The sequence below is a fragment of the Erpetoichthys calabaricus genome, chromosome 14 (genome assembly GCF_900747795.2).
Source record: "Erpetoichthys calabaricus chromosome 14, fErpCal1.3, whole genome shotgun sequence".
In the NCBI taxonomy this organism is placed as follows: domain Eukaryota; kingdom Metazoa; phylum Chordata; class Cladistia; order Polypteriformes; family Polypteridae; genus Erpetoichthys; species Erpetoichthys calabaricus.
The window spans coordinates 100,581,660-100,604,598 of NC_041407.2; the positions used below are offsets into that span (position 1 = coordinate 100,581,660).

Below are 22,939 nucleotides of genomic sequence, written 5' to 3' on the forward strand. Positions count from 1 at the left end.
CAAAGGCAAAGATCAATGATTACTAAAGGCGAGAAAAATTGTAGCTACCGGCAGGCCGAACGAATAGGCCGACTGAAGGAACTGACAAGGACTTTGATATGCCACCTTTTAAACAAGCCAAAAATAGAAACAACAGCCCCCGATGACCTTCAGCCAAAACATTATTCTGCATAAGTCTGTCAAGAAACGCCATTGTGGCTCCATCAGACCACCAGCAACACAACTTTATAGCGCCTCGCTGAGTGCCCTCTTACTGGTAGCCAAGGCAGATGTTTTCTTCTTTTTTGTAATTCCAGCGTGTGTTTGAGGGGTCCTGTCGAAGTGGCGATGTAGCCATCCTTGGTCCAAAGCAGACACCTGGGGCACTTTATTGTGCAATGCGCACACAGACTCGAATCAGATGACTCGAACAATTAGCAACTCGGCTACCTTACATTTATTACAGTCCTTATCAAAAGTTTACCTCACTCAGTTTGTCTGACACTCCTACCTGACTCCAGTTTCCTGTTTCCTCGGTCCGAACTCTAATTAGTTCCAACAATATTTACCAGCCTAATGAACACTGCACTCTGTCTTATCTATCACGGCCACCTGGCAGGAACCTCTCCACTCCTTGAACCCGCTCAGTTTCTGCCAACATTACCTCTAGTCCTCAGCTCACATTTGCCACCTGGAGAAGAGGGGGGCCCTGCTTGTTAGCCTCTCTCTACACACTTGACTTTTACTCATGAAATATGGCTGGTTTACAGCTTGCTAAGAAAAATAAAATATACACAGGTACAGGCCTTTTTGTGACTTAACCCTTGTTATATTAACATACACTATGATACAACGCTTATTTTCATACATGCTCATGACTCTCTTTAAATATATGTAAATCATCAACTTTAAGAATCAATACACTTTTCTACATTTATTGTAATATTTCTTGAGCCTCTGCTAAAATTTATATCTATCCTTGGGAAAAGTCAAGAACTATCTGGGGCTCATGCTCCTAATGAGACAACGGATGGTGTCCTGGGGGATCTCCTCCCAGATCTGGACCAGGGCATCACGGAGCTCCTGAACAGTCTGGGGTCCAACCTGGCAGCGTCAGACGGACCAAAACATAACGTCCCACCCAGAGGTGTTCTATTGGATTGAGGTCAGGCGAGTGAGTGGGGGTTGTCAATCGTATTAATTACTTCATCCCCCAGGAACTGCTTGCATCCTCTCGCCACATGAGGCCGGGCATTGTTGTGCGCCAGGAGGAACCCAGGAGCCACTGCACCAGCACAGGGTCTGACAATGGGGTCCAAGGATTTCTTCCCGATACCTACTGGCAGTCAAGGTGCCGTTGTCTAGCCTGTAGAGATCTGTGCGTCCCCTCTATGGGTATGCCTCCCCAGGTATACCATCACTGACACACCACCAAACTGGTCACGCTGAATGATGTTACAGGCAGCATAACGTTCTCCACGGCTTCTCCAGACCCTTTCACGTCTGTCACATGTGCTCATGGTGAACCTGCTCTCATTTGTGAAATGCACAGGGCGCCAGTGATGGACCTGCCAATTCTGGTATTCTATGGCAAATGCCAATCAAGCTCCACGGTGCCCACTAGAGGACATTGGGCCCTCAGGCCACCCTCATGAAGTCTGTTTCTGATTGTTTGGTCAGAGACATTCACACCAGTGGCCTGCCTGCTGGAGGTCATTTTGTAGGCTCTGCCAGTGCTCATCCTGTTCCTCCTTTCCCAAAGGTCCTGCTGATGGGTTAAGGACTTTCTACGAGGGGCCCTGTCCAGCTCTCCTAGAGGAACTGCCTGTCTGTCTCCTGGAATCTCCTCCATGCCCTTGAGACTGTGCTGGGAGACACAGCAAACCTTCTGGCAATGACACATATTGATGGAGAAGTTGGACTACCTGTGCCAGCTCTGTATGGCCTCATGTTACCAGTAGTGACACTGACCGTAGCCAAATGCAAAACGAGTGACAAAACAGATGAGGAGGGAAAAATGTCAGAGGTCTCCACCTGTTAAAGCATTCATTCCTGTTTTGGGGGTCGTCTCATTGTTGCCCCTCATGTGCACCAAAGCAGCTGAAACTGATAAACAAGCCCCTCTGCTACTTAACTGAGCAGATCAACAGCCCACAAGTGTCACTGACTTGATGCTATACTCTCATTAAAAAGTGGTCCTTTCATTTTTTTGAGCAGTATATCCTTTTCACTATAAATGTATTCCCCAAGGACTGTGAGTTCTTTTTAAAATAAGTTCTTGTGGAATAATTAAATTTTTATTTTTGGTACATCTGCCTCTCATATTAAACCCTCAGTTCCTGTCAGCCAAAAAGAAGTACCACATTTTAAAAGTTTATTCTACAAAAATGCTACAAGATCAAATAAATGTCATTACAACACAAGAAAGGGGCTACAAAGCAGATTTTTTTCACCCTTTAAAAATGATGTCTTCAAGGTGGGGCCATCATTAGCGATACACTTTTTGAAACGATTTCTGAACGGCCATTTCAAGGGGAATAACGTCTTTGAGGGCTTCAAGGTTTTGAGGTCGGTGTGTGTATCCCTTCGACTTGAGATACGAAATCTCATGGAGCGAGATCAGGCAAAGGCCACCCAACATCGCCACACAGGGAGATCAGCTTTCCCGGAAACATCTCCCACAAAATTTGCATGGATCTCCGCACCGTATGAACTGTTGCTCCATCCTGTTGCCAACAAGCAGCCACCACATCCATTTCTTTCAGTTGGGGTTGCAAAAAGCATTTCAATGTAACGTTCTACAGTGACGGTGACCGTTGTTCCCCCCAACTCAAAAAAAATAAGGGTCTATAATGTGGTATAGCGGGTCCATGGCTTCCAATAAAAAAGGCCGGGTTTTAAATCCGTATTGCCGTGCCGTTCTCCGTGGGCGGTGCCTCAATGGCTTCCTGCGGTGTGTGATCAAGGCGCTTCGTCCACGGAGGCGTGCGGGGGTGTATTTAATACGGGTCGACACCAGAGAAATGGAAGGATATACAGGTGCTGGTGATAAAATTAGAATATCATGACAAAGTTGATTTATTTCAGTAATTCCATTCAAAAAGTGAAACTTGTATATTAGATTCATTCATTACACACAGACTGATGTATTTCAAATGTTTATTTCTTTTAATGTTGATGATTATAACTGACAACTAATGAAAGTCCCAAATTCAGTATCTCGGAAAATTAGAATATTGTGAAAAGGTTGAATATTGAAGACACCTGGTGCCACACTCTAATCAGCTAATTAACTCAGAAGCCTTTAAATGGTCTCTCAGTCGAGTTCTGTAGGCTACACAATCATGAGGAAGACTGCTGACTTGACAGTTGTCCAAAAGACGACCATTGACACCTCGCACAAGGAGGGCAAGACACAAAAGGTCATTGCTAAAGAGGCTGGCTGTTCACAGAGCTCTGTGTCCAAGCACATTAATAGAGAGGCGAAGGGAAGGACAAGATGTGGTAGAAAAAAGTGGACAAGCAATAGGGATAACCGCACCCTGGAGAGGATTGTGAAACAAAACCCATTTAAAAATGTGGGGGAGATTCACAAAGAGTGGACTGCAGCTGGAGTCAGTGCTTCAAGAACCACCAGGCACAGACGTATGCAAGACATGGGTTTCAGTTGTCGCATTCCTTGTGTCAAGCCACTCTTGAACAAGAGACAGCGTCAGAAGCGTCTCGCCTTTGGACTGCTGCTGAGTGGTCCAAAGTTATGTTCTCTGATGAAAGTAAATTTTGCATTTCCTTTGGAAATCAAGGTCCCAGAGTCTGGAGGAAGAGAGGAGAGGCACAGAATCCACGTTGCGTGAGGTCCAGTGTAAAGTTTCCACAGTCAGTGATGGTTTGGGGTGCCATGTCATCTGCTGGTGTTGGTCCATTGTGTTTTCTGAGGTCCAAGGTCAACGCAGCCGTCTACCAGGAAGTTTTAGAGCACTTCATGCTTCCTGCTGCTGACGAACTTTATGGAGATGCAGATTTCATTTTCCAACAGGACCTGGCACCTGCACACAGTGGCAAAGCTACCAGTACCTGGTTTAAGGACCATGGTATCCCTGTTCTTGATTGGCCAGCAAACTCGCCTGACCTTAACCCCATAGAAAATCTATGGGGTATTGTGAAGAGGAAGATGCAATACGCCAGACCCAACAATTCAGAAGAGCTGAAGGCCACTATCAGAGCAACATGGGCTCTCATAACACCTGAGCAGTGCCACAGACTGATCGACTCCATGCCATGCCGCATTGCTGCAGTAATCCAGGCCAAAGGAGCCCCAACTAAATATTGAGTGCTGTACATGCTCATACTTTTCATGTTCATACCTTTCAGTTGGCCAACATTTCTAAAAATCCTTTTTTTGCATTGGTCTTAATTGATATTCTAATTTTCCGAGATACTGAATCTGGGACTTTCATTAGTTGTCCATTATAATCATCAACATTAAAAGAAATAAACATTTGAAATACATCAGTCTGTGTGTAATGAATGAATCTATTATACAAGTTTCACTTTTTGAATGGAATTACTGAAATAAATCAACTTTGTCATGATATCCTAATTTTATGACCAGCACCTGTAGATAGATGGATCGAGGAAAAGAGAAGGCATGAGGTTAAAGGACGGAAAACAGCAGTCATGATGTTATGATCTGGCCACCTGAAAAGGGGAAGCCAAACGAGCTGGGGCCCCGTGAAGGAGCGTTAGCCGGAGGCGCACTGGGGGCCGGTTTGCCCAACTGAAAGCTCAAGTGAGTGGGGTGAGCAGGAGAGGTGTCCTCCCGACTGATCTGAGGAGCGCGAAAGATGAAGGGAGGAGAGCCGACCTCGGAAGATCTGGCAGTGACGTCCGTAAGGAGGCCAAGACGGAGGTTGGCTGTAGGAGCCCGTGGCTGTAGGGTCTCCGCCGGCTGAGGGAGCAATGGATGAGCCGGGAAGAAAGAGAGACGGAGGTGGGCCGGAGAGTAAAGTGAGAGAGAGAGAGAGACTGTATTTTAACTATTGCATTTTTAACCTTGTATTTTTAAAGGATTTTTTTATTTGATTTTGATCCCCACTGGACTCTTGTTTTGATGGATTATTTATTGAACCTGAGGCACTGCCCTTTTGTTTGGACACAGTTTGTTGTTTTAATAAAAGCACTTATGCACTTTTTGGAAATATTCCCTGGCTTCATGTGAGATTTGTCCTCATTTGTCAGCTCATCTCGGTGACATTACTGACGGTGTTGGGTATAGAGCTCCCGGAAGGCATTGGGAGCATTTAGAGAACCCGCATCGTCACCTACAGTACCAAATTCTGCAACGCCGCACCCAGCTGTAACACGGTGCTCACTGTGAGGGGGGTCTCTGATGAAGTTCACGAGCATTGGTTTCAGCCCAATAGCAAACATTTAAATGTTAATGTGCCTCATCGCTGCACACGACGATGGCATCATGATGAATGGTTTGCAGAATGTTCACACACAACTCTGTACGACTCTGCCAGTGAGTTCCTACACTCCCATCATTCTGTATGGATGGAAATTAAGGTCCTCATGCAAAATCCTCCTCAGAGACGTGTTGGAAATGCCCAAAGGCAGAAACGCACTGAACGTCTAGCAGATTGCAAAATGGATGCATTTACAGCTTGGATGTTTTGAGGCGTTCATACAGTCTGAGGCCGGGGCCGGCCTGGAGATTTTCTGCTCAATGTTGTACCCGTCTGTCTAAATTTAGCCACCCACTGAAGAAGTGTGTTCCGATTTGGGACGTCACCGTTAGGAGGAATGCTGAAGTGCGTTTGGAAGATGCTTTGCGTAGCGATGATGGATTCGTTGTTTTTGAAGAAGACTTCGACAGCGAAAGCACGGTGTGCACCGGACCAAGGTATGTGGCCGACTGAAAACTACAAGGGGTCGCATATCAAATGACCCCCCCCCCCCACTCCACTCCACTCCACTCCACTCAGCTACCTCTACCTCCTGCAATGACCTTGAGAAATGTGGTACTTCATTTTGGCTCACCATGTACTAGCCGACCATCTTGTCATAATAGGTGGCTTGTGACAATTTGCTCCCTCAAACGTAGCCAGTCATTTGAAAAATGGAAAAAAAAAAAAAAATAACACGAGGACTGCACATTGTTCAAAATTGACAGCTAAATAACCGATTATCCTCATAAGGCTTCATCTTATGACACTTCAGTGCCTCTCATTGCTGCTCTTCTTGGCCCGCTACACGTAACTGAAGCTTAACTCTGTGGTGCTACCATCGTTCTTTAAATTCAGTTCTCATTTCCCATAGCTCATTATTCTTTCTCTCTTTATATTCAGTGGGGCAAAAAAGTATTTAGTCAGCCACCAATTGTGCAAGTTCTCCCACTTAAAAAGATGAGAGAGGCCTGTAATTTTCATCATAGGTATACCTCAACTATGAGAGACAAAATGAGAAAAAAAAATCCAGAAAATCACATCGTCTGATTTTTGAAGAATTTATTTGCAAATTATGGTGGAAAAAAAGTATTTGGTCAATAACAAAAGTTCATCTCAGTACTTTGTTATATACCCTTTGTTGGCAATGACAGAGGTCAAACGTTTTCTGTAAGTCTTCACAAGGTCTTCACACACTGTTGCTGGTATTTTGGCCCATTCCTCCATGCAGATCTCCTCTAGAGCAGTGATGTTGTGGGGCTGTCGCTGGGCAACACGGACATTCAACTCCCTCCAAAGATTTTCTATGGGGTTGAGATCTGGAGACTGGCTAGGCCACTCCAGGACCTTGAAATGCTTCTTACGAAGCCACTCCTTCGTTACCCCGGCAGTGTGTTTGGGATCATTGTCATGCTGAAAGACCCAGCCACGTTTCATCTTCAATGCCCTTGCTGATGGAAGAAGGTTTTCACTCAAAATCTGACGATACATGGCCCCATTCATTCTTTCCTTTACACGGATCAGTCGTCCTGGTCCCTTTGCAGAAAAACAGCCCCAAAGCATGACGTTTCCACCCCCATGCTTTACAGTAGGTATGGTGTTCTTTGGATGCAACTCAGCATTCTTTCTCCTCCAAACACGACGAGTAGAGTTTTTACCAAAAAGTTCTATTTTGGTTTCATCTGACCATATGACATTTTCTCAATCCTCTTCTGGATCATCCAAATGCTCTCTAGCAAACTTCAGACGTTCCTGCACATGTACTGGTTTAAGCAGGGGGACACGTCTGGCACTGCAGGATTTGAGTCCCTGGCGGCGTAGTGTGTTACTGATGGTAGCCTTAAGTTAATTTGGTCCCAGCTCTCTGCAGGTCATTCACTAGGTCCCCACGTGTGGTTCTGGGATTTTTGCTCACCGTTCTTGTGATCATTTTGAACCCATGGGGTGAGATCTTGCGTGGAGCCCCCAGATCGAGGGAGATTATCAGTGGTCTTGTATGTCTTCCATTTTCTAATAATTGCTCCCACAGTTGATTTCTTCACACCAAGCTGCTTACCTATTGCAGATTCAGTCTTCCCAGCCTGGTGCAGGTCTACAATTTTGTTTCTGGTGTCCTTTGACGGCTCTTTGTTCTTGGTCATAGTGGAGTTTGGAGTGTGACTGTTTGAGGTTGTGGACAGGTGTCTTTTATATTGATAACGAGTTCAAACAGGTGCCATTAATACAGGTAACGAGTGGAGGACAGAGGAGCCTCTTACAGAAGAAGTTACAGGTCTATGAGAGCCAGAAATCTTGCTTGTATGTAGGTGACCGAAAACTTATTTTCCACCATAATTTGCAAATAAATTCTTTAAAAAAATCAGATAATGTGATTTTCTGGATTTTGTTTCTCATTTTGTCTCTCATTTTGTCTCTCATAGTTGAGGTATACCTATGATGAAAATTACAGGCCTTTCTCATCTTTTTAAGTGGGAGAACTTGCACAATTGGTGGCTGACTAAATACTTTTTTACCACACTGTATAAAATCAAACATCTGTCTGTCTGCTTTTTACAAGAGAACTACTTAACAGATTTAGATTGGGTTTGTTTTTTGCTATAATTTGCTTGAACATTCCAGTTGATCTTGCGACTTCTCTAATTGCACTAAGTATTACAGTTTGCTCGCGGTACCGATTTATTCGCATGAATCTGAGAGACAGGCTGTGGGCCGAGGGGTGGGGGGGAAGTGGGCAGGGCCCTCCTCACTCACACGCCAGCCTCCGTTCGAGTCGCTCTACCTCTCGCGATATATTGGAGCACACCCCTTTGCCTCTGCTTAGCTAGCAATACCAGTTTGATTATTGATTTTTAAAAAGTGTGTCCTGCTTCACTACTATGCGGGCAGAGTCGCTAGGTTGAGCTTTTTTGATAAAAGCTTTATTTTTCAAACTCTTGATGGTGTTTGTCAGGACTACTCATACCAACACCTTTTAAGAATTTAAAAGCAACAGTTACAGGCAGTCAAAATATGTGAGCTTACCACAGAGCGAAAAACAGGAGACATAGCAGTGAGCCTCCATCTTTTATAGCTGCGTCAGTCAGAGATGTCACAGCCATCCAAAACTTTTGAGGACATCAGAAAATTTCAGGCCTATACAGCAGATTCAGGAAGTATTCAGATTCCTTCACTTTTATTTTATACATTTTCTTGTGTTACAATCACTTCTATTTAATTTAATTCCTCATCAAGCAACACTCAATGCTCCAGAATGACAAAGCGGGGAAAAAACAAAGAGTTCAGTCATTGTTGTAAATTTCATTAAAATAAACAAAACCTGAAATATCATAATGATTTGCTTTGGCTGTGGAGCATCCCACTGTAATGTCCATCACTGAGATGTTTGGCATCCATCTGTGGTCAACTCAACTGGCCAGGCTCATTGGTAAAATTCATACCTGTATATAAGAGGTGCCACAGCTGAACAAACCAAGCCATGAGGTCGAAGGAACAGAGCTTACAGACAGGATTGTGCCAAGAATCAGATCTGGAGATAGTTACAGCACTGAAGGTTCCCAAGAGCACAGTTGCTTCCTCGATTCTGAAGCGGAAGATGTTAGGAAAAACCAGGACTCTTCCTACAGTACAGCTGGTGACCTGGCCAAAGTGAGCAATCAGGGGAGAATGGCCTTGGTAAGACATGTGACCAAGAACTCGATGGTCACAGGCTGAGCTCTAGAGAACCCGTTTGGAGACGGGGAAAAACTTCCAAAAAGACAACCATCACTGCAACACTCCACCGATCTGAGCGGCAGGCCAGAAGGCTCTTCTCAGTAACAGACACATGAAAGGCACCTAAATGAGTCACAAGTCTGGGAGAAACGAGATTTTCTGGTCTAACAAAACCAACACTGAACCACTTGGCCTCAGTTCAAAGTGTCACGTCTGGAGGAACGCAACACCAATCTAATGGTGAGGTACGGTGGTGTCAGCATCACGGACTGAGAGACTAGTCAGAGTCAAGGGAAAGCCGAATGGAAAAAAAAAATCCAAACGTATCCTTAAGAAAGACCTGCTTTGGACCTCATACTGGGCCAATGGGTCACAAAGCAAAGATGACACAGGTGTGGCTAAGGGACAAACAACTCTGTGAACGTCCTCGAGTGGTCCAGACAGAGGCCAGGACCTGAGCCAAATTGAACATCTCGGAAAAGAGCCATCCATCGAGGGTCTCTATCCTCACCTGACAGGTTCTGCAGAGAACATTAGCAGAAAATCCAGGTGTGTGAAGCTCATCGTGTCAAATCAAGAAGACACTGGCCTGGAATCAATAAAGTACCGAGTAAAGGGTCTGATATCTTCTGCCACATTTCATTTTTTTTTTATCTCTCTCTGTTATAAAAGAATATCTTGAGACGAGACTATTGCCAAGAGATTTTTTTCAAGTCCCACTCTCCTCTCAACCATTTCCAGTTCACGTCACCTCTCATTCATGTGAATGCTTTTGTCAGTCACAGTTCCTGCGCTCTCAGCTCTTACAAATTTTTATGTTTTCCTCACTTTAAGTTCCCAATACAAGAAGACTTATTAAGTCCAAATCTTATTGAAGAATTTGATCCCGAAGGGTTATAAACAAAAGAAATGAGTACACAGGCAATCCTAGCACGGAGAAACGATGAAGTCAAATAAATTAACGCGAAAATTGTTGGATCGGTTACACGGCAAATTGGTTAAATGTGTATGAATAGACTACGCCGAAACAGTTGGTGGTGATGGTGCGGAAGATGAAAACATCAACTTACAATATCATGAAGAATATCTACAACCATTAATACTGTCTTCCACTGGCTGAATTACTGTAGAAAGAAGGATCTATCGTAATGTTATTGCGTAATTTATGTCTGAGTGATGGGCTATGCAATGGAACAAGATTAGCTGTATTCAAAACTGGTCGAACAATTCTGACAGGTAAAATATTAACAGGCGACAAGAAAGGTAATGAAGTCCATCTTAACATTAGACACCAAAGGAGATCATGATATGCCAGTCATATTAAAACGTTTACAGTTTCCTGTTAGAATAGCTTTTGCTATGACAATTAACAAATCACAGGGACAAACATTCGAAAAAGTCGGTTTATTTATTAGAGAGAAAGAAACGATATTCACTCACGGGCAGTTAAACGTTGCGTTGTCACGATGTAACTTCAAACACGGAATCAAAATTCAATGCGATATTGACGCAAAGTTAATTCCAAAATGCATGTTAATTTCAAAGCCAAACAGAACAAAAACGTATAACGCAACAAATACCTCTAATGCAACATGAAACAATTTTCTTTCAATTTATTATTCTTTACTATGGTTAATTACTCTCTGTAATATAAAATAATTTTATTAGGTCTATTATGCATATGTAACAATTCCCATGAAAACAATCTGTTTAAATTGTAGAGCCGTGAAGTGGCTAGTGCATAGCACCCGCCTGAGGGTTGGTGAGCAAAGTGAGCAGGGGGCTGAGCCCCCTAGTTTAATACATTCCCCTGTTTTTGTTTGGTCATTGTGGAGTTTTGAATGTTGCTTTATTCACATAAACAAAAAATGAACTGAAACGATTTTAGCACAAAGCTGTGACATAAAAAAATGTGAAGGGGTTTGAATAGTTTTAGAATGCATCATCTTTTTTTAAAGTAAGATTAAAATTTTAATAATAAAAAAAAGGGATGGTAGGATAACTTGTAAAATTGGCCTTTCTGGGTTAGCAAATGGCCATTGGAGACGTTCCATCATCATACTGCATTAGCCTCACTCAGCCAGCAGAGGGCACTGTTGCTTACTTTACCAGAGTGTGTTTCCCTTTTCAAAAGGATTTAAACCTGTTATGGGATTTACACTGTGGTGATAGCGACCACCTTACCATTAATGAATGCAAAAAAAAGATTTTAGAGGAGACCTGACTAAAGTGCTTAAAATTATGAAGGGAATTAGTCCAGTGGATCGAGACGGTGATTTTAAAATGAGTTCATCAAGAACACGGGGACACAGCTGGAAACTGGTTAAGGGGAAATTTCACACAAACATTAGTTTTTATTCACACAGAGAACCAGACATGTGGAATAAGTGACCAAATAATGTAGTGGACAGTAAGAGTTTGGGGATTTTCAAAACTCAACTTGATATTATTTTAGAGAAATTCAGTGGACAGACCTGGCGAGCTTTGATGGGCTGAATGGCCTGTTCTCGTCCAGATTGTTCTAATGCTTCAATACTGAAACTTCATTTGGCCACAAAATGTACTTTAACAGCATGACGTTTGAACTGAAAACTCCAAACAAGGGTCTGAATCCTCTGAACCAGGGGTCTGCAAAGATGTTTCTGGAGGGCCATAGTAGCTGCAGGTTTTTGTTTCAACCCGACTGCCTAGTTACACATCAATCCTTGCCAATAATGGATTTTTTTTTTTTTTTTTAATTTTATGGCTTGTTCTGCCATGTCAGTTTATTCTTTTAGTGCAGGGTTCCCCAACTCCGGTCCTAGAGGGCCCCAGTGGCTGCAGGTTTTCACTGTAACCCTTAATTGGTGACCAGTTTTGTGGCTAATTAACTTCATTTCCTTTCATTTTAATTGAGTCATTTTTTTAAGATTTGTTCCCCTGAATTGCTTAATTTCTTTCCTTAAATGGCACCCAAACAGAAATGAAATGTGAAGGGAGTGAGCCAACAGAAGACCAACTAAGTCAGGGCCTCAAACTCCAACCAATTTAACACCAACCAGCTGCTTAATCAGGCGCTGATTCTCATTGTTAATTAAATCCATCCATCCATTTTCCAACCCGCTGAATCCGAACACAGGGTCACGGGGGTCTGCTGGAGCCAATCCCAGCCAACACAGGGCACAAGGCAGGAACCAATCCTGGGCAGGGTGCCAACCCACCGCAGTGTTAATTAAATCCGTTCTTGAATTCCATGGCTTGTTGCTGCTCTCATTGTGCAATAGCAGACATTTCCAGAATTGTTGATTTTCTCTTTACTTTTCTAAGAGCACTGTTAGAATGTTTTGTGGACCTAAGCAGATCAACATTCCTGAGACCCTCATCTTTCTTTATTTTCAGATACTGTATGATGGACAGAGTGTGCTGCTCATGTTTTGGCAGCTAATTAAAGAATAAAATAATTCAGGGGTCTGAGTCTTCAATAGCAAGTCAATGAAAATTAGTTCAAAAGGAGTTAATTAGCAGTAAAAACAGAGTCACTAATTAAGAAAAGGGTGAGAATGAAAACCTGCAACCACTGCGGCCCTCTGGGACCGGAGCTGGGGACCCCTGGTTTAGCATATCCAAGGATGTCACCCAAATGATTTGTGGTTTGAAGTGGATGATTCTCAGTCCTTCACTTCTTTTCTGTTTCTGTTTATTAAACCAGACAGTTCATGTGTGCAAATGGAAGCAAGTTAGGTGGGGTGCTATTGTTTCCTCTGCCATTTGCATCTCATTGCTAATAAGGGGCCATTCATTGCCCCATGGGATGAATAAAGTTGATCTAATTTAATTAAAATCAGTTTAGGATTAAAATGAGTATTGAAATGTGGGGAATCTGAATAAGCGAGAGGACTAAAATGAAACATTAAAAAAATGATGCTGAAGCATTAAAAGCAAGAACAGACTTTTCATTTACAATCAGGGATGGAGCAACAACCTGCCAGCACTCCAGGACTAACTTTTGCAGACCCCCACACCCCGCCGGAGTTAACCCAACGAACCTGATGTGCTGAATGGTCGCCTTTTATCTGTCAGGTGTGCTTTGTTCTGTTTGCTACACACAGCCATCTTAACACCTCCTGTAATGCCACATTCGCGTGCCAGCCGACTATGCGGAGCTCCCGAATTGTGACGTTTTAACCTTCCCACTTTAGTGCGTTCACGGGAGTGTCCGGTCGGATTATCTGGAGAAACGCGAGGTCGCTTTCGATTTGTTATTTAGTCTGCAAAAGAAGAAAAAATAAAACAATTGAAGATAAAGTGAAATTTTCAAGGATATAAAAGAGCAAACTGAACATATTAGATGTGCAAGCACTTTACTTCAAATGCAATTTGGCTGGTTATAAATTTTAGTTTATACAAATGACTACGGTGAAAGGTCAGCATTACGCCACAACATGGAGGAGTTGCATATTTTTTTGTTTTCTTCAAATCATTCAGCCTATAACTCTCCATTTGTACAGCGCTCATGTGGAATATCCGACTCGGAATCTTGCATTCACTGTATATCCAATAGCATATGAACGCAGCGTAAGCCCGCAAGTTTGTCCTGAGCTTGTCAACACACACACACCCCTACACAAGAGCAGCCATTCACCAGGCCAGAACCATCAATTATTAAACGGGACCAGGATGCCCACAAGACTGTAAATCCCACCCCGATCAAAAATCAATGTCACTTACTGCAGAGACCAGACAGCTCAGCTCAGTGTGCTCACAAGTCATTTATTGTTTTTTCTGTTTTTTTTTTTTTTACATCCTACAATTCAATTAAATACGCTTTAAGCATACGTTGTATTTAAATCAACAAAGCATCCCACTAGGCCTCACCCCGCCCGCCACCTTTCCCACCTACAGTTGTGCAGCAGTAAGGCGGCAGCGGCGTCTCCTTGAAGGTCCCCCGCTAGCACAAAGCGAAGGCAATGGTGGAATAAACAAAAAGCTGGAAGTGCAAGGAGGATGGCAAACAAGTACTCTGGGGGCACATGGACACACACACAGAAAGACACAGGTTCAAGTGAGGCAAGAAAATACCTTCTAGGTAAAGGTGTCGAGCAGGTTCAGGCAGGAGATGCTTTACCCGAGATCTTCTTCTGCAATACTCATTAGATTTTATTTATTTTTTTTTTCAGTTTGGTTGTCACTTGTTACAAAGATCTAAAGATTGCCATTAATGCTACGAATGACTTATTGGTACTTAATGACTGTTAATTAACGCGTGTGCACGTGTCTCCATAACACGTGAATGATTAAGAAAGAAAACAGAAGGTCTAATCTAGAATTGTCGTCAGCCTGGTACTCATAATGTGAACAGCAACGATAAATGTACAACAATAATAATCAAGAAAACTGTAAAAATGTAGAAGGGCGAGGTAAAGAGCGAGAAAAGGAGAGAGAGAGAGAGAGACACTGCTACATGCATCCGCCACCACCATTAGAGAGGGTCAGAGAGCGAGTTCATATAATATATTAAAAAAAAAAAAAAAAAGAGACTTAAGACATAAAATTGAATTAGTATTTGTACAGCGTAGACACATTTCGATGGAGTCATCACCCCCCCCGTGGAGCTGCTATCAGTCACTTCCTCACTCCGTTAAGTGCGATTTCTCTGGTCTTTTATTTGATTCTTTGTTGTTTTTTTTTTTTTTTTTTGCTTCATACAAGTGTTGGTCATTCGGTCGGCCAGTTGACAGGTTGGTCAGCTGCTTCCGGGAAGGCCACTTAGTTCAGTTTCCGCAGCACTGACTCCGATTCTCCTGACTGTTCTCCTGTAGGTCCACTCCTCTGGGTCTGCCTGCAGGGCCGGCGGCGTTTGCGGGCTCATTTTTTGGTAGCTTCTTTGCTGTTTAAAGGAATACAAAAAAAAAAAAAGGCACAAAATGTGGTAGTTTGTAACACACTGACAATTTTGACTGAATGCCCTAAAAGAGGAGCTGAATCGTCTAAAGCAGGGGTATGCAGGGACTACAAGCTTTTTGTTCCACCCCAATTGATTGACTAATTAGACACCAATAGCAGATCTTATTAAATGTTGTGGCTTGTTCCGGCATGTCAGCTCATTTTGATATTGTAGATTTCCCCCAAATAAAATGAAGTATAGGCTGAAGCAGATGAGTAATTTTTTGTCCTTCACTTTTTTCTTATCAGTTTCCTTTTAATTAACTAGATGAACCAGCAGCTCTCCATCCAGCTTGTTTCCATTTACACCTGTGTATGTTCATTTGTGAGTTACAGGTACATCTTACTAGCTGTGCTACCCGTCAAAGATGGTTTGAAATCTTAAGTAATAAACATAGACCCATGTTAACATTTGCAGTGCACCATACAAAGTACTTGTCTCTTGTTATATGCCATCTGGCATGGGCTTCAAAAAAGGCAGTAATGTTTTTGATGCGCCATCTGCTGGAATGACTAATGCAACGCATTTTTCTACTAACAATGTTTGTGATGCATCGGCTTTTAGCATAGCAGCCACAAAGACACACAGGCACTTACAGTGGGTATATAAAAGAACCCCCCCACCCCCTTCGAAATATTCCCATTTTTTTTGCTTTAAAGCCTTAAATGAAAACACACAAACCAATATTTTTTCCAACTTTACTTACTCAATGCAATTTATAACATCCAAGTGAAAGATATCACAGCTACAGTTCAGAAGAATTTTAAAAAACAAAAAATACTGACATGAATAAAGGATGACCCCCCCCCCCCCCCCCCCCTTAAACTCAATCAGGTGTCAGTGCCCATCATTTCCATTGCAGTCACTGGCTTCCTCCCACCAGTGATCATTTGTAATGAGTGGGATTAGTGAAGCTGTTCCTGGAGCATTCATTCCCTTGCTTGGTAGTGCAACTGACCGCAAACAACTGACTATGGGTGACAAGCCACTTTCAAAAGATCTCAGGGACAGAGTTGTGGACAGACGTAAGGCAGGAGATGGAGACAAAAACATCTCAAAGGCTTAATCAATCCCAAGGAGCTCAGTAAACTCCATCATAAAGAAGTGGTGAGCGTTTCGTACTACTAGGACCCTCCCTGGATCCGGCCGTCCATCATGGAGGAAACTGGTAAGAGAGGCTACCAAGAGGCCAATGGCCACTTTGAAGGAGTTACAGGATTTTATGGAAGTGTGGTCATTAATGGTGTGCATGTGACAACAATTTCACAAGCGCTCCACAAGTGTGGCTTGTTTTTTTTTGGGGGGGGGGTCGCAAGGAAAAAAGCCACATTAAGGCTTGTTTAAGCTTTGCCAGAATGCACCTTGAAGATTCTGATGCCAAGTGGAAAAAGGTCTTATGGTCAGAGGAGACCAAAAATCAAACTATTTGGCCTCAATACCAAACGGGACACCAATGCAGCTCACCATCCACAACACACCATACCTACAGTAAAGCATGGAAGTGGCAGCATCCTGTTGTGGGGGGCCGGGGGCTCTTGTTAGGGTAGAAGGAAAAATGGATGGGGCAAAAATACCGTCAAATTCTTGAGGAAAACCTGCTACCCTCTGCCAGAAAGTTGAAGATGGGCAGAACGTTCACCTTTCAACACGACAACGACCCGAAGCACACAGCAAAACTGACCACACAGCGGCTGAAGGAGAAAAAAAGAGAATGTCCTGGTGTGGCCAGTCAGAGCTCAGACCTAAATCACAGTGAAAATCTGTGGAAAGATCTGAAGATAGTAGACCACCAACACTCACCATCCAATGTGAGCGAACTTGAACAGTTCTGTAAAGAAGAGTGGGGGGCAAATATTACTCAATCTAAGTGTGCAAAGCTGATAGAGAAGAATCCCAAAAGACTCATGGCTGTCATTAAAGCAAAAGGGAGTTCAACAAAATGACATTGACATGGGGTCCTTTATTAACGTCAGTGTGTCTTGCTTTTGATTTTTTTAATAATTCTGAACTGTAGCTGTGAGATCTTTCACTGGGATGTTAGAGGTTGCATTGAGTAAGTAAAGCCGGGAAGAAATATTTTTTGTGTTTGTTTTCACTTAAGGCTGTAAAGCAAAAAAAAGGGAACATTTTGAAGGGGGGATTCTTTTCTGTATAATGCATTGGTGATTCCTCACATGGTGTACTGTGTTCAGTTTTGGTCTCCATATTACAACAAAAACATTAGACACAGTCCCGAGAAGAGCGACTGAAGGAGTGTGAGGTGTGAGCCATGAGGAGAGTTTGAAGGAGCTGGACCTTTTAAATTTAAAGGAATACTCCACACAAAAATGACCACTATCTGTTACTTACACCATGCTGTCGATGGGGTAAAAAAATGTAATCTGGTGTTTACATGGAGAACAGAGACAAACATTCTTATATAATGGGCTTCAATGGAGGCTAGCAGGGGTAAACTCTGAACAGTGGCAAACAATATTAAAAATATCCATGGAAAAATCTGAAGTTACTAATGTCACATAATTCTCATGTATGCTCACAATGTCTAAAACACGTGCATTGTTTTGCCAAAATGTTTGTTAAATCAATACTTCTGGAAAATAAAGGCAAATTTGAGCTTCTGAATTGAAGACCCCTTCTCTCCTCTCATTCACTGCTCAACAATGGGTCTGCACAAATGAGATCTACAGTACATGGGGAGTGTGCCAGGAGGAAACCAGGAAGAACATCTGGGCAAGACTTAAGTTTTGTTCATGAACACTTAGGGAAGGACCAGGACTTCTGGAACAGTGTGCTACGGAGAGATGAGGCAAAGTACCAGAAGACTTACAGTGGAACCTTGGTTTGCGAGTAACTTGGTTTACGAGTGTTTTGCAAGACGAGCTAAAATTTGTAATAAATTTTGACTTGATAAACGAGCGAGGTCTTGCAATACGAGTAGTATGTATAAACTTTGTCTGCTGAGCGTCACGTGATCACAACTGAGCCGATGGTGGTTCTCTCTCTCGCGCTGCGAGATTGTGGGCAATCGTCTCCTATTCTCCGTCTGAGTCGGCGTGCCTCACTCATATAGTCAACATCTGTACGAGCGTATACTGTTTACTACAGCATTGTGACTGTGGGTGTGTGTGTGTGTGTGTGGTGTGACGTGCGAGTCCCCGTCATGCGCCCCAAAACACGAGGCGGAATCTCAGTACTTTAGCGACACCAGCTTTATTCAGCTTGAAACAGCAACAGCGCGGTTATTTATTGTAGCGGGATCTGCCGCTCTCCTATACACAGACACAGCAGTCAGGCAGGGCCGTGGCCAAGTAGTACTGTGCCCTGCACATTTATAATGTTCCTTGTTCTTTGTATCACCCATCGACGGCAGGTGCTTATAGCATGTCCGTGATCTTTTCAGATTCGCTTTTACGGTGAACTGCTACAGCGCTGGGAGACTGCGTTTGCTTTGGGACGCTCTTCCGCGTGTCGTCCCGTTGGGTGGAATCCCACAAGAGTTTAGAAACTCACTCACACCAGCCATGATTATTTTCAAAGATAAAGTGTAGGTTAATTTGTTTTATGTATTTTTACTTTATATTTTGTATTAATCATTTTTATATGAATAGTTTTGGGTTGTGGAACGAATCATCAGAGTTTCCATTATTTCTAATGGGGAAATTCACTTTGATATACGAGTGCTTTGGACTGGGAGCACGTTTCCGGAACGAATTATGCTTGTAAACCGAGGTTCCACTGTATTTGGCAAAAAACAAAAGAGAGCATTTCACATGGTGGTGGAAATGTTCTGGTTTGGGGCTTGTTGTGATGTTAAATTTCGCATATAATTTGATCAATATTTTGTATGTCTTTATTTGTAACTTGGACAAAGCAAAGTAATATTAGTGTTACATTATAGATAATAACAGCAATGGTCTGACGGTTTAAGAACCCCTTCACCCCCTTTTAGGAATGATTCTCTTTGTAATTTCACGACAGGGTTGGGAGAAGTGCCTCAAACAAGTTTGGTAAATGTTTCTCTGCTGTTTCTCAGTCAACCCCCACAGGAAAGCCAAACTGCCTAGCTGGCAAACTTTAGCTCAACAAATGGTTTTGGGGGGTGGCAGGTGTGAAGATGTTCTCTGCCCCATTGGTCTGAAGTACGGCTGTTTGGAATTGGCTTGTATCAAAAGCTTTTAAGTACCATGATGCCCTATTGGCTGTAGGGGTTGGACAGAAAACCTATAAATTTGCTTGCTTTACTACTTCGCGCTCTCTCTCTCACACACCAAACTGATGAAAGACCTTCTCACACCATGAACTGAAAAGGACAACACAATGAAGGGCACAGCTCGGCAGCCATATTGAGAGAGACATGCGGCCTGTTCTGAAGAAAGCTGATCACAAATGATGACTTAACTAGAGACATTTTAAACCACGAACAAGTCTGTGTGCCGCCTGAAACTACACATCACCATTTATCAGGTTGTATGGTTGCCAATATTCAAATGTACTTTGCATATTATTATTTATGAATATTATCAATAATACAGTATTTAAATTGTAACTTAACTCCTGCTCATCTTTTACTACACCTAATTGCCTGAGGTTATACATGTAGAAGGGAAGGTGAGGAGAAGTTATATGGTACAGCACCTTATAAACAGCGGTAAGTCGGAGTGGTGGCTCTGAGGCTAAGGATCTGCGCTGGTATCCCGAAGGTTGCCGGTTCGAATCCCCGTCACTGCCAAAAAGGCCACTGCTCTGCTGGGCCCTTGAGCAAGTCCCTTAACCTGTAATTGCTCCAGGGGCGCTGTACAATGGCTGACCCTGCGCTCTGACCCCAAAGGGGTATGCGAAAACTATCAAATTCCTAATACAAGAAATTGTATAAGGCGAAATAAAGAACAAAAACAACAAAAAAAAAAAGTCTGAGAGATCTGAGGCATTCTGACAAAGGCTACACAATAATACAAACTGGGAGAGTAATATATTACTCTAACAAGACAAAACAGGGCTGTCTTGCTGTATCAGGGACTGGGCAGTTCACCATCGCTAGAAACTCTTCACTGTACAAGAGGGTGCTTGAGGAAAATGTGAGACCTTCTGTCCCAAGATTGAAGCTAAGCCAAAAGTGGACACTGGAACATGACAGTGACTTCATTAAATAGTCCGGTAAATCCACCAAGGGTGGGCTGAAAAGAAAGAAATAGAAGAATCTGGAATGGCCAAGTCAAAGTCTGCATCTAAATCCCAATGAGATGCTGATGGGGGTGGGGGTTTGAAATGGGCTGTGCACATCAAGACACACCTGAAACATCACACAGGTATAAGAATTCTGCATGGTGGAGTGAAAACAAAACAAAAAACAAAAAAAGGTTTACCAGTCGATGTCAGAGACCTCTAGACAGTTAAGAGGAAATGGCAAGTTGAGGGTGCAATACCAGCTATTTGAGCCAGGGGGGGCACTTACTTTTTCCACAGATGGAAAAGGCTTTCTGTTCACTTTTCACTGATTACTACAAAGTCAGATTTTCATTGTTTTTCGTTTCAGTTACATCACCTTTATTTATAAATACTGTTTAAATGAAGATCAAATCTTGATATTTCCACATATAAAGCAAAAGAAGATTAAGAGGTGACCTGACTGAAGTGTTTAAAATTATGAAGAGAATTAGTCCAGTGGATCGAGACTGTTATTTTAAAATGAGCTCATCAAAATCACAGGGACACAGTTGGAAACTTGTTAAGGGGAAATTTCGCACAAACATTAGGAAGTTTTTCTTTACACAAAGAACGACAAACACTTGGAATAAACGACCAAGTAGTGTGGTAGGCAGTAAGACCTTAGGGACTTTCAAAACTCGACTTGATGTATTTTTGGAAGAAATAAGTGGATAGGCCTGGCACACATTATTGGGCTGAATGGCCTGTTCTCCTCCACATTGTTCTAATGTACATATTAAAAAAAGAAAAAAAACATTTCACGACTGTACATGTGTTTAGGACATTGTGAGCGTACAACTGGAGAACTGTCATGTGGATTATGTGGCTCAAGAAACCTGAGATTTGTTAACAGAGGTTTTAATTGTGCTTGCCACTGTTCAGGGTTGGGCCCTGCTGGTCTCCGCTGAAGCCCAACATATTGTAAAACTCTGATTGCTATTCATCATGAAAAGATGAGATGAAAAATCTTCATCAGCCATCACTACAAACAACACAGGATAAATAACAAAGAAAATATTTCAGGGTCAAGTGTTTGTTTAAGCAGATGAAGATTAAAAGGTGACACAACTGAAGAAGGTAATTAGTACAGTGGATGCCAACTGTTATTTAAAATGGATTCTTAAATAAGAACCTTAGAACACAAGCAAACTTGTCAAGGGTAAATTCGGCACAAACATTTTTCTTTGCGGAAAGAACTACAGGGACATGGAATAAATGACCGTTTAAGTGAGGTGGACAGTAGGACTGTGGGGCTCATCAAAACTCGACTGGATTGTTATTTTCACAAAATAATTTGGCTAGGATATTTGAATTCTGTTGGGCTAAACGGCCCGTTCTCATCAAAATTGTGCTAATGTTCCAATATGTATTTTTGCTGTGCTGATGGCAATTGCAAAGAAAGAAATCTGTCACCTTTGTAACGTATGTCAATATAGTAACTTGACCAAACTAAGATGGGACCATCCATGTTTTTGCATTTTCCTTCAACACAGACCTGGCGTCTTAAGGAAATGAAACATTTCTGCTGGTACCTCTGGCTGGAGGATTTCACTCTAAGCTGCACTTTTATAAAGCCCATATTTCTGTTGTGTACATAAAGGCTTCCTTACCGATGGCCATAAAAATTTCATTCACGTTCATCGCAGTCTTGGCAGACGTCTCCATGAAGAGCAAACTGTTATCATCTGCATAGGCTTGTGCTTCCTGAGAAATAGAAAACAAAAACATGCAAACCATGTTCAAGTTTAGTTACAAAATGGGACAGGACACTGGTGACCATGACATCTCCTCCTTGTGATGTCAAGTGTCTACCAGAGTGTCTCACACAATCCGTCACCTATGCAGCTCAAACCTGTTTTTACTTATGTAAGGTATTGTTTTGTGGTTCCATTTTTATTAAAATGATACCAAATCCCATTAAATTCACAAAAAAACTTCCAACAAATATCTAAATATAAACAGTTGCAAGAAAAAGTATGAACCTGGAATTGCCGGTTTTTCCACATTAATTGGCCATAAAATGTGATGTGATCTTCAGAAGCATAGACAAACACAATATGCTCATGCTAATAACACACAAATAATAATCTTTAATGTCTCAATTAAACTCGCTCATCAAACACTCACAGTGTGCTGTGGGAAAAAAATGGTCTCACACATAAATCAACCTAAAATATCAGTTGCTGGGTGAACTGTGGCCACCAGTTCACAGTGTCTTGTGACTAGAGACGCTCACGGGCGGCATGACGGCTGGCAGGAATGTGTTGCAGGCTGGCTGTCCTCATATGACGGCAGCAGTTGCAGTCACAGCGGCAATGCAATCTGGCTTGTACCTCGTGTTATTATGAGTGGTGGTCTTCATTTACATAAACGTGTTCAGCACTACGATTAGCTAGAGACTGAATAGCCGATGCTGGTACCTCACTTACGTTTTCGATCTCCAGATCACCTGCATCAGAATAGGAGTCTTGACAGTTCAGGTCCAATTCAGCGATAATATACGAAAAAAAAAAAAAAAAACACATCCACGGAGTACTTTGCTTTGTGCATTTGCTTCAACCCCTCATCAGATGTCGATGCCATTTTTGTCATCGTTTGCTCTTCACTACTCCCGCAAGCACATGGGAATCTCAGTCAAAGCTAACATCCTTCTAATGGTGGGTTGTGTCACTGT

The 22,939-nt window shown here is 42.5% G+C and overlaps 1 protein-coding gene across 1 annotated transcript in view; it reads right to left on the minus strand.

The window, feature by feature from the left end:
• Window positions 1–13,866: 13,866 nt before the first annotated feature.
• Window positions 13,867–22,939, minus strand: part of rab5c (RAB5C, member RAS oncogene family) — a 67,642-nt gene continuing 58,569 nt past the window's right edge. The window contains exons 5-6 of the mRNA XM_028818424.2: window positions 21,876–21,969; window positions 13,867–15,003 (exon numbers count right to left, since the gene is read on the minus strand). Of these exons, the coding sequence (XP_028674257.1) occupies window positions 14,888–15,003; window positions 21,876–21,969 (210 nt within the window). The 3' untranslated portion in view covers window positions 13,867–14,887. The remainder of the gene's footprint in view (window positions 15,004–21,875; window positions 21,970–22,939) is intronic.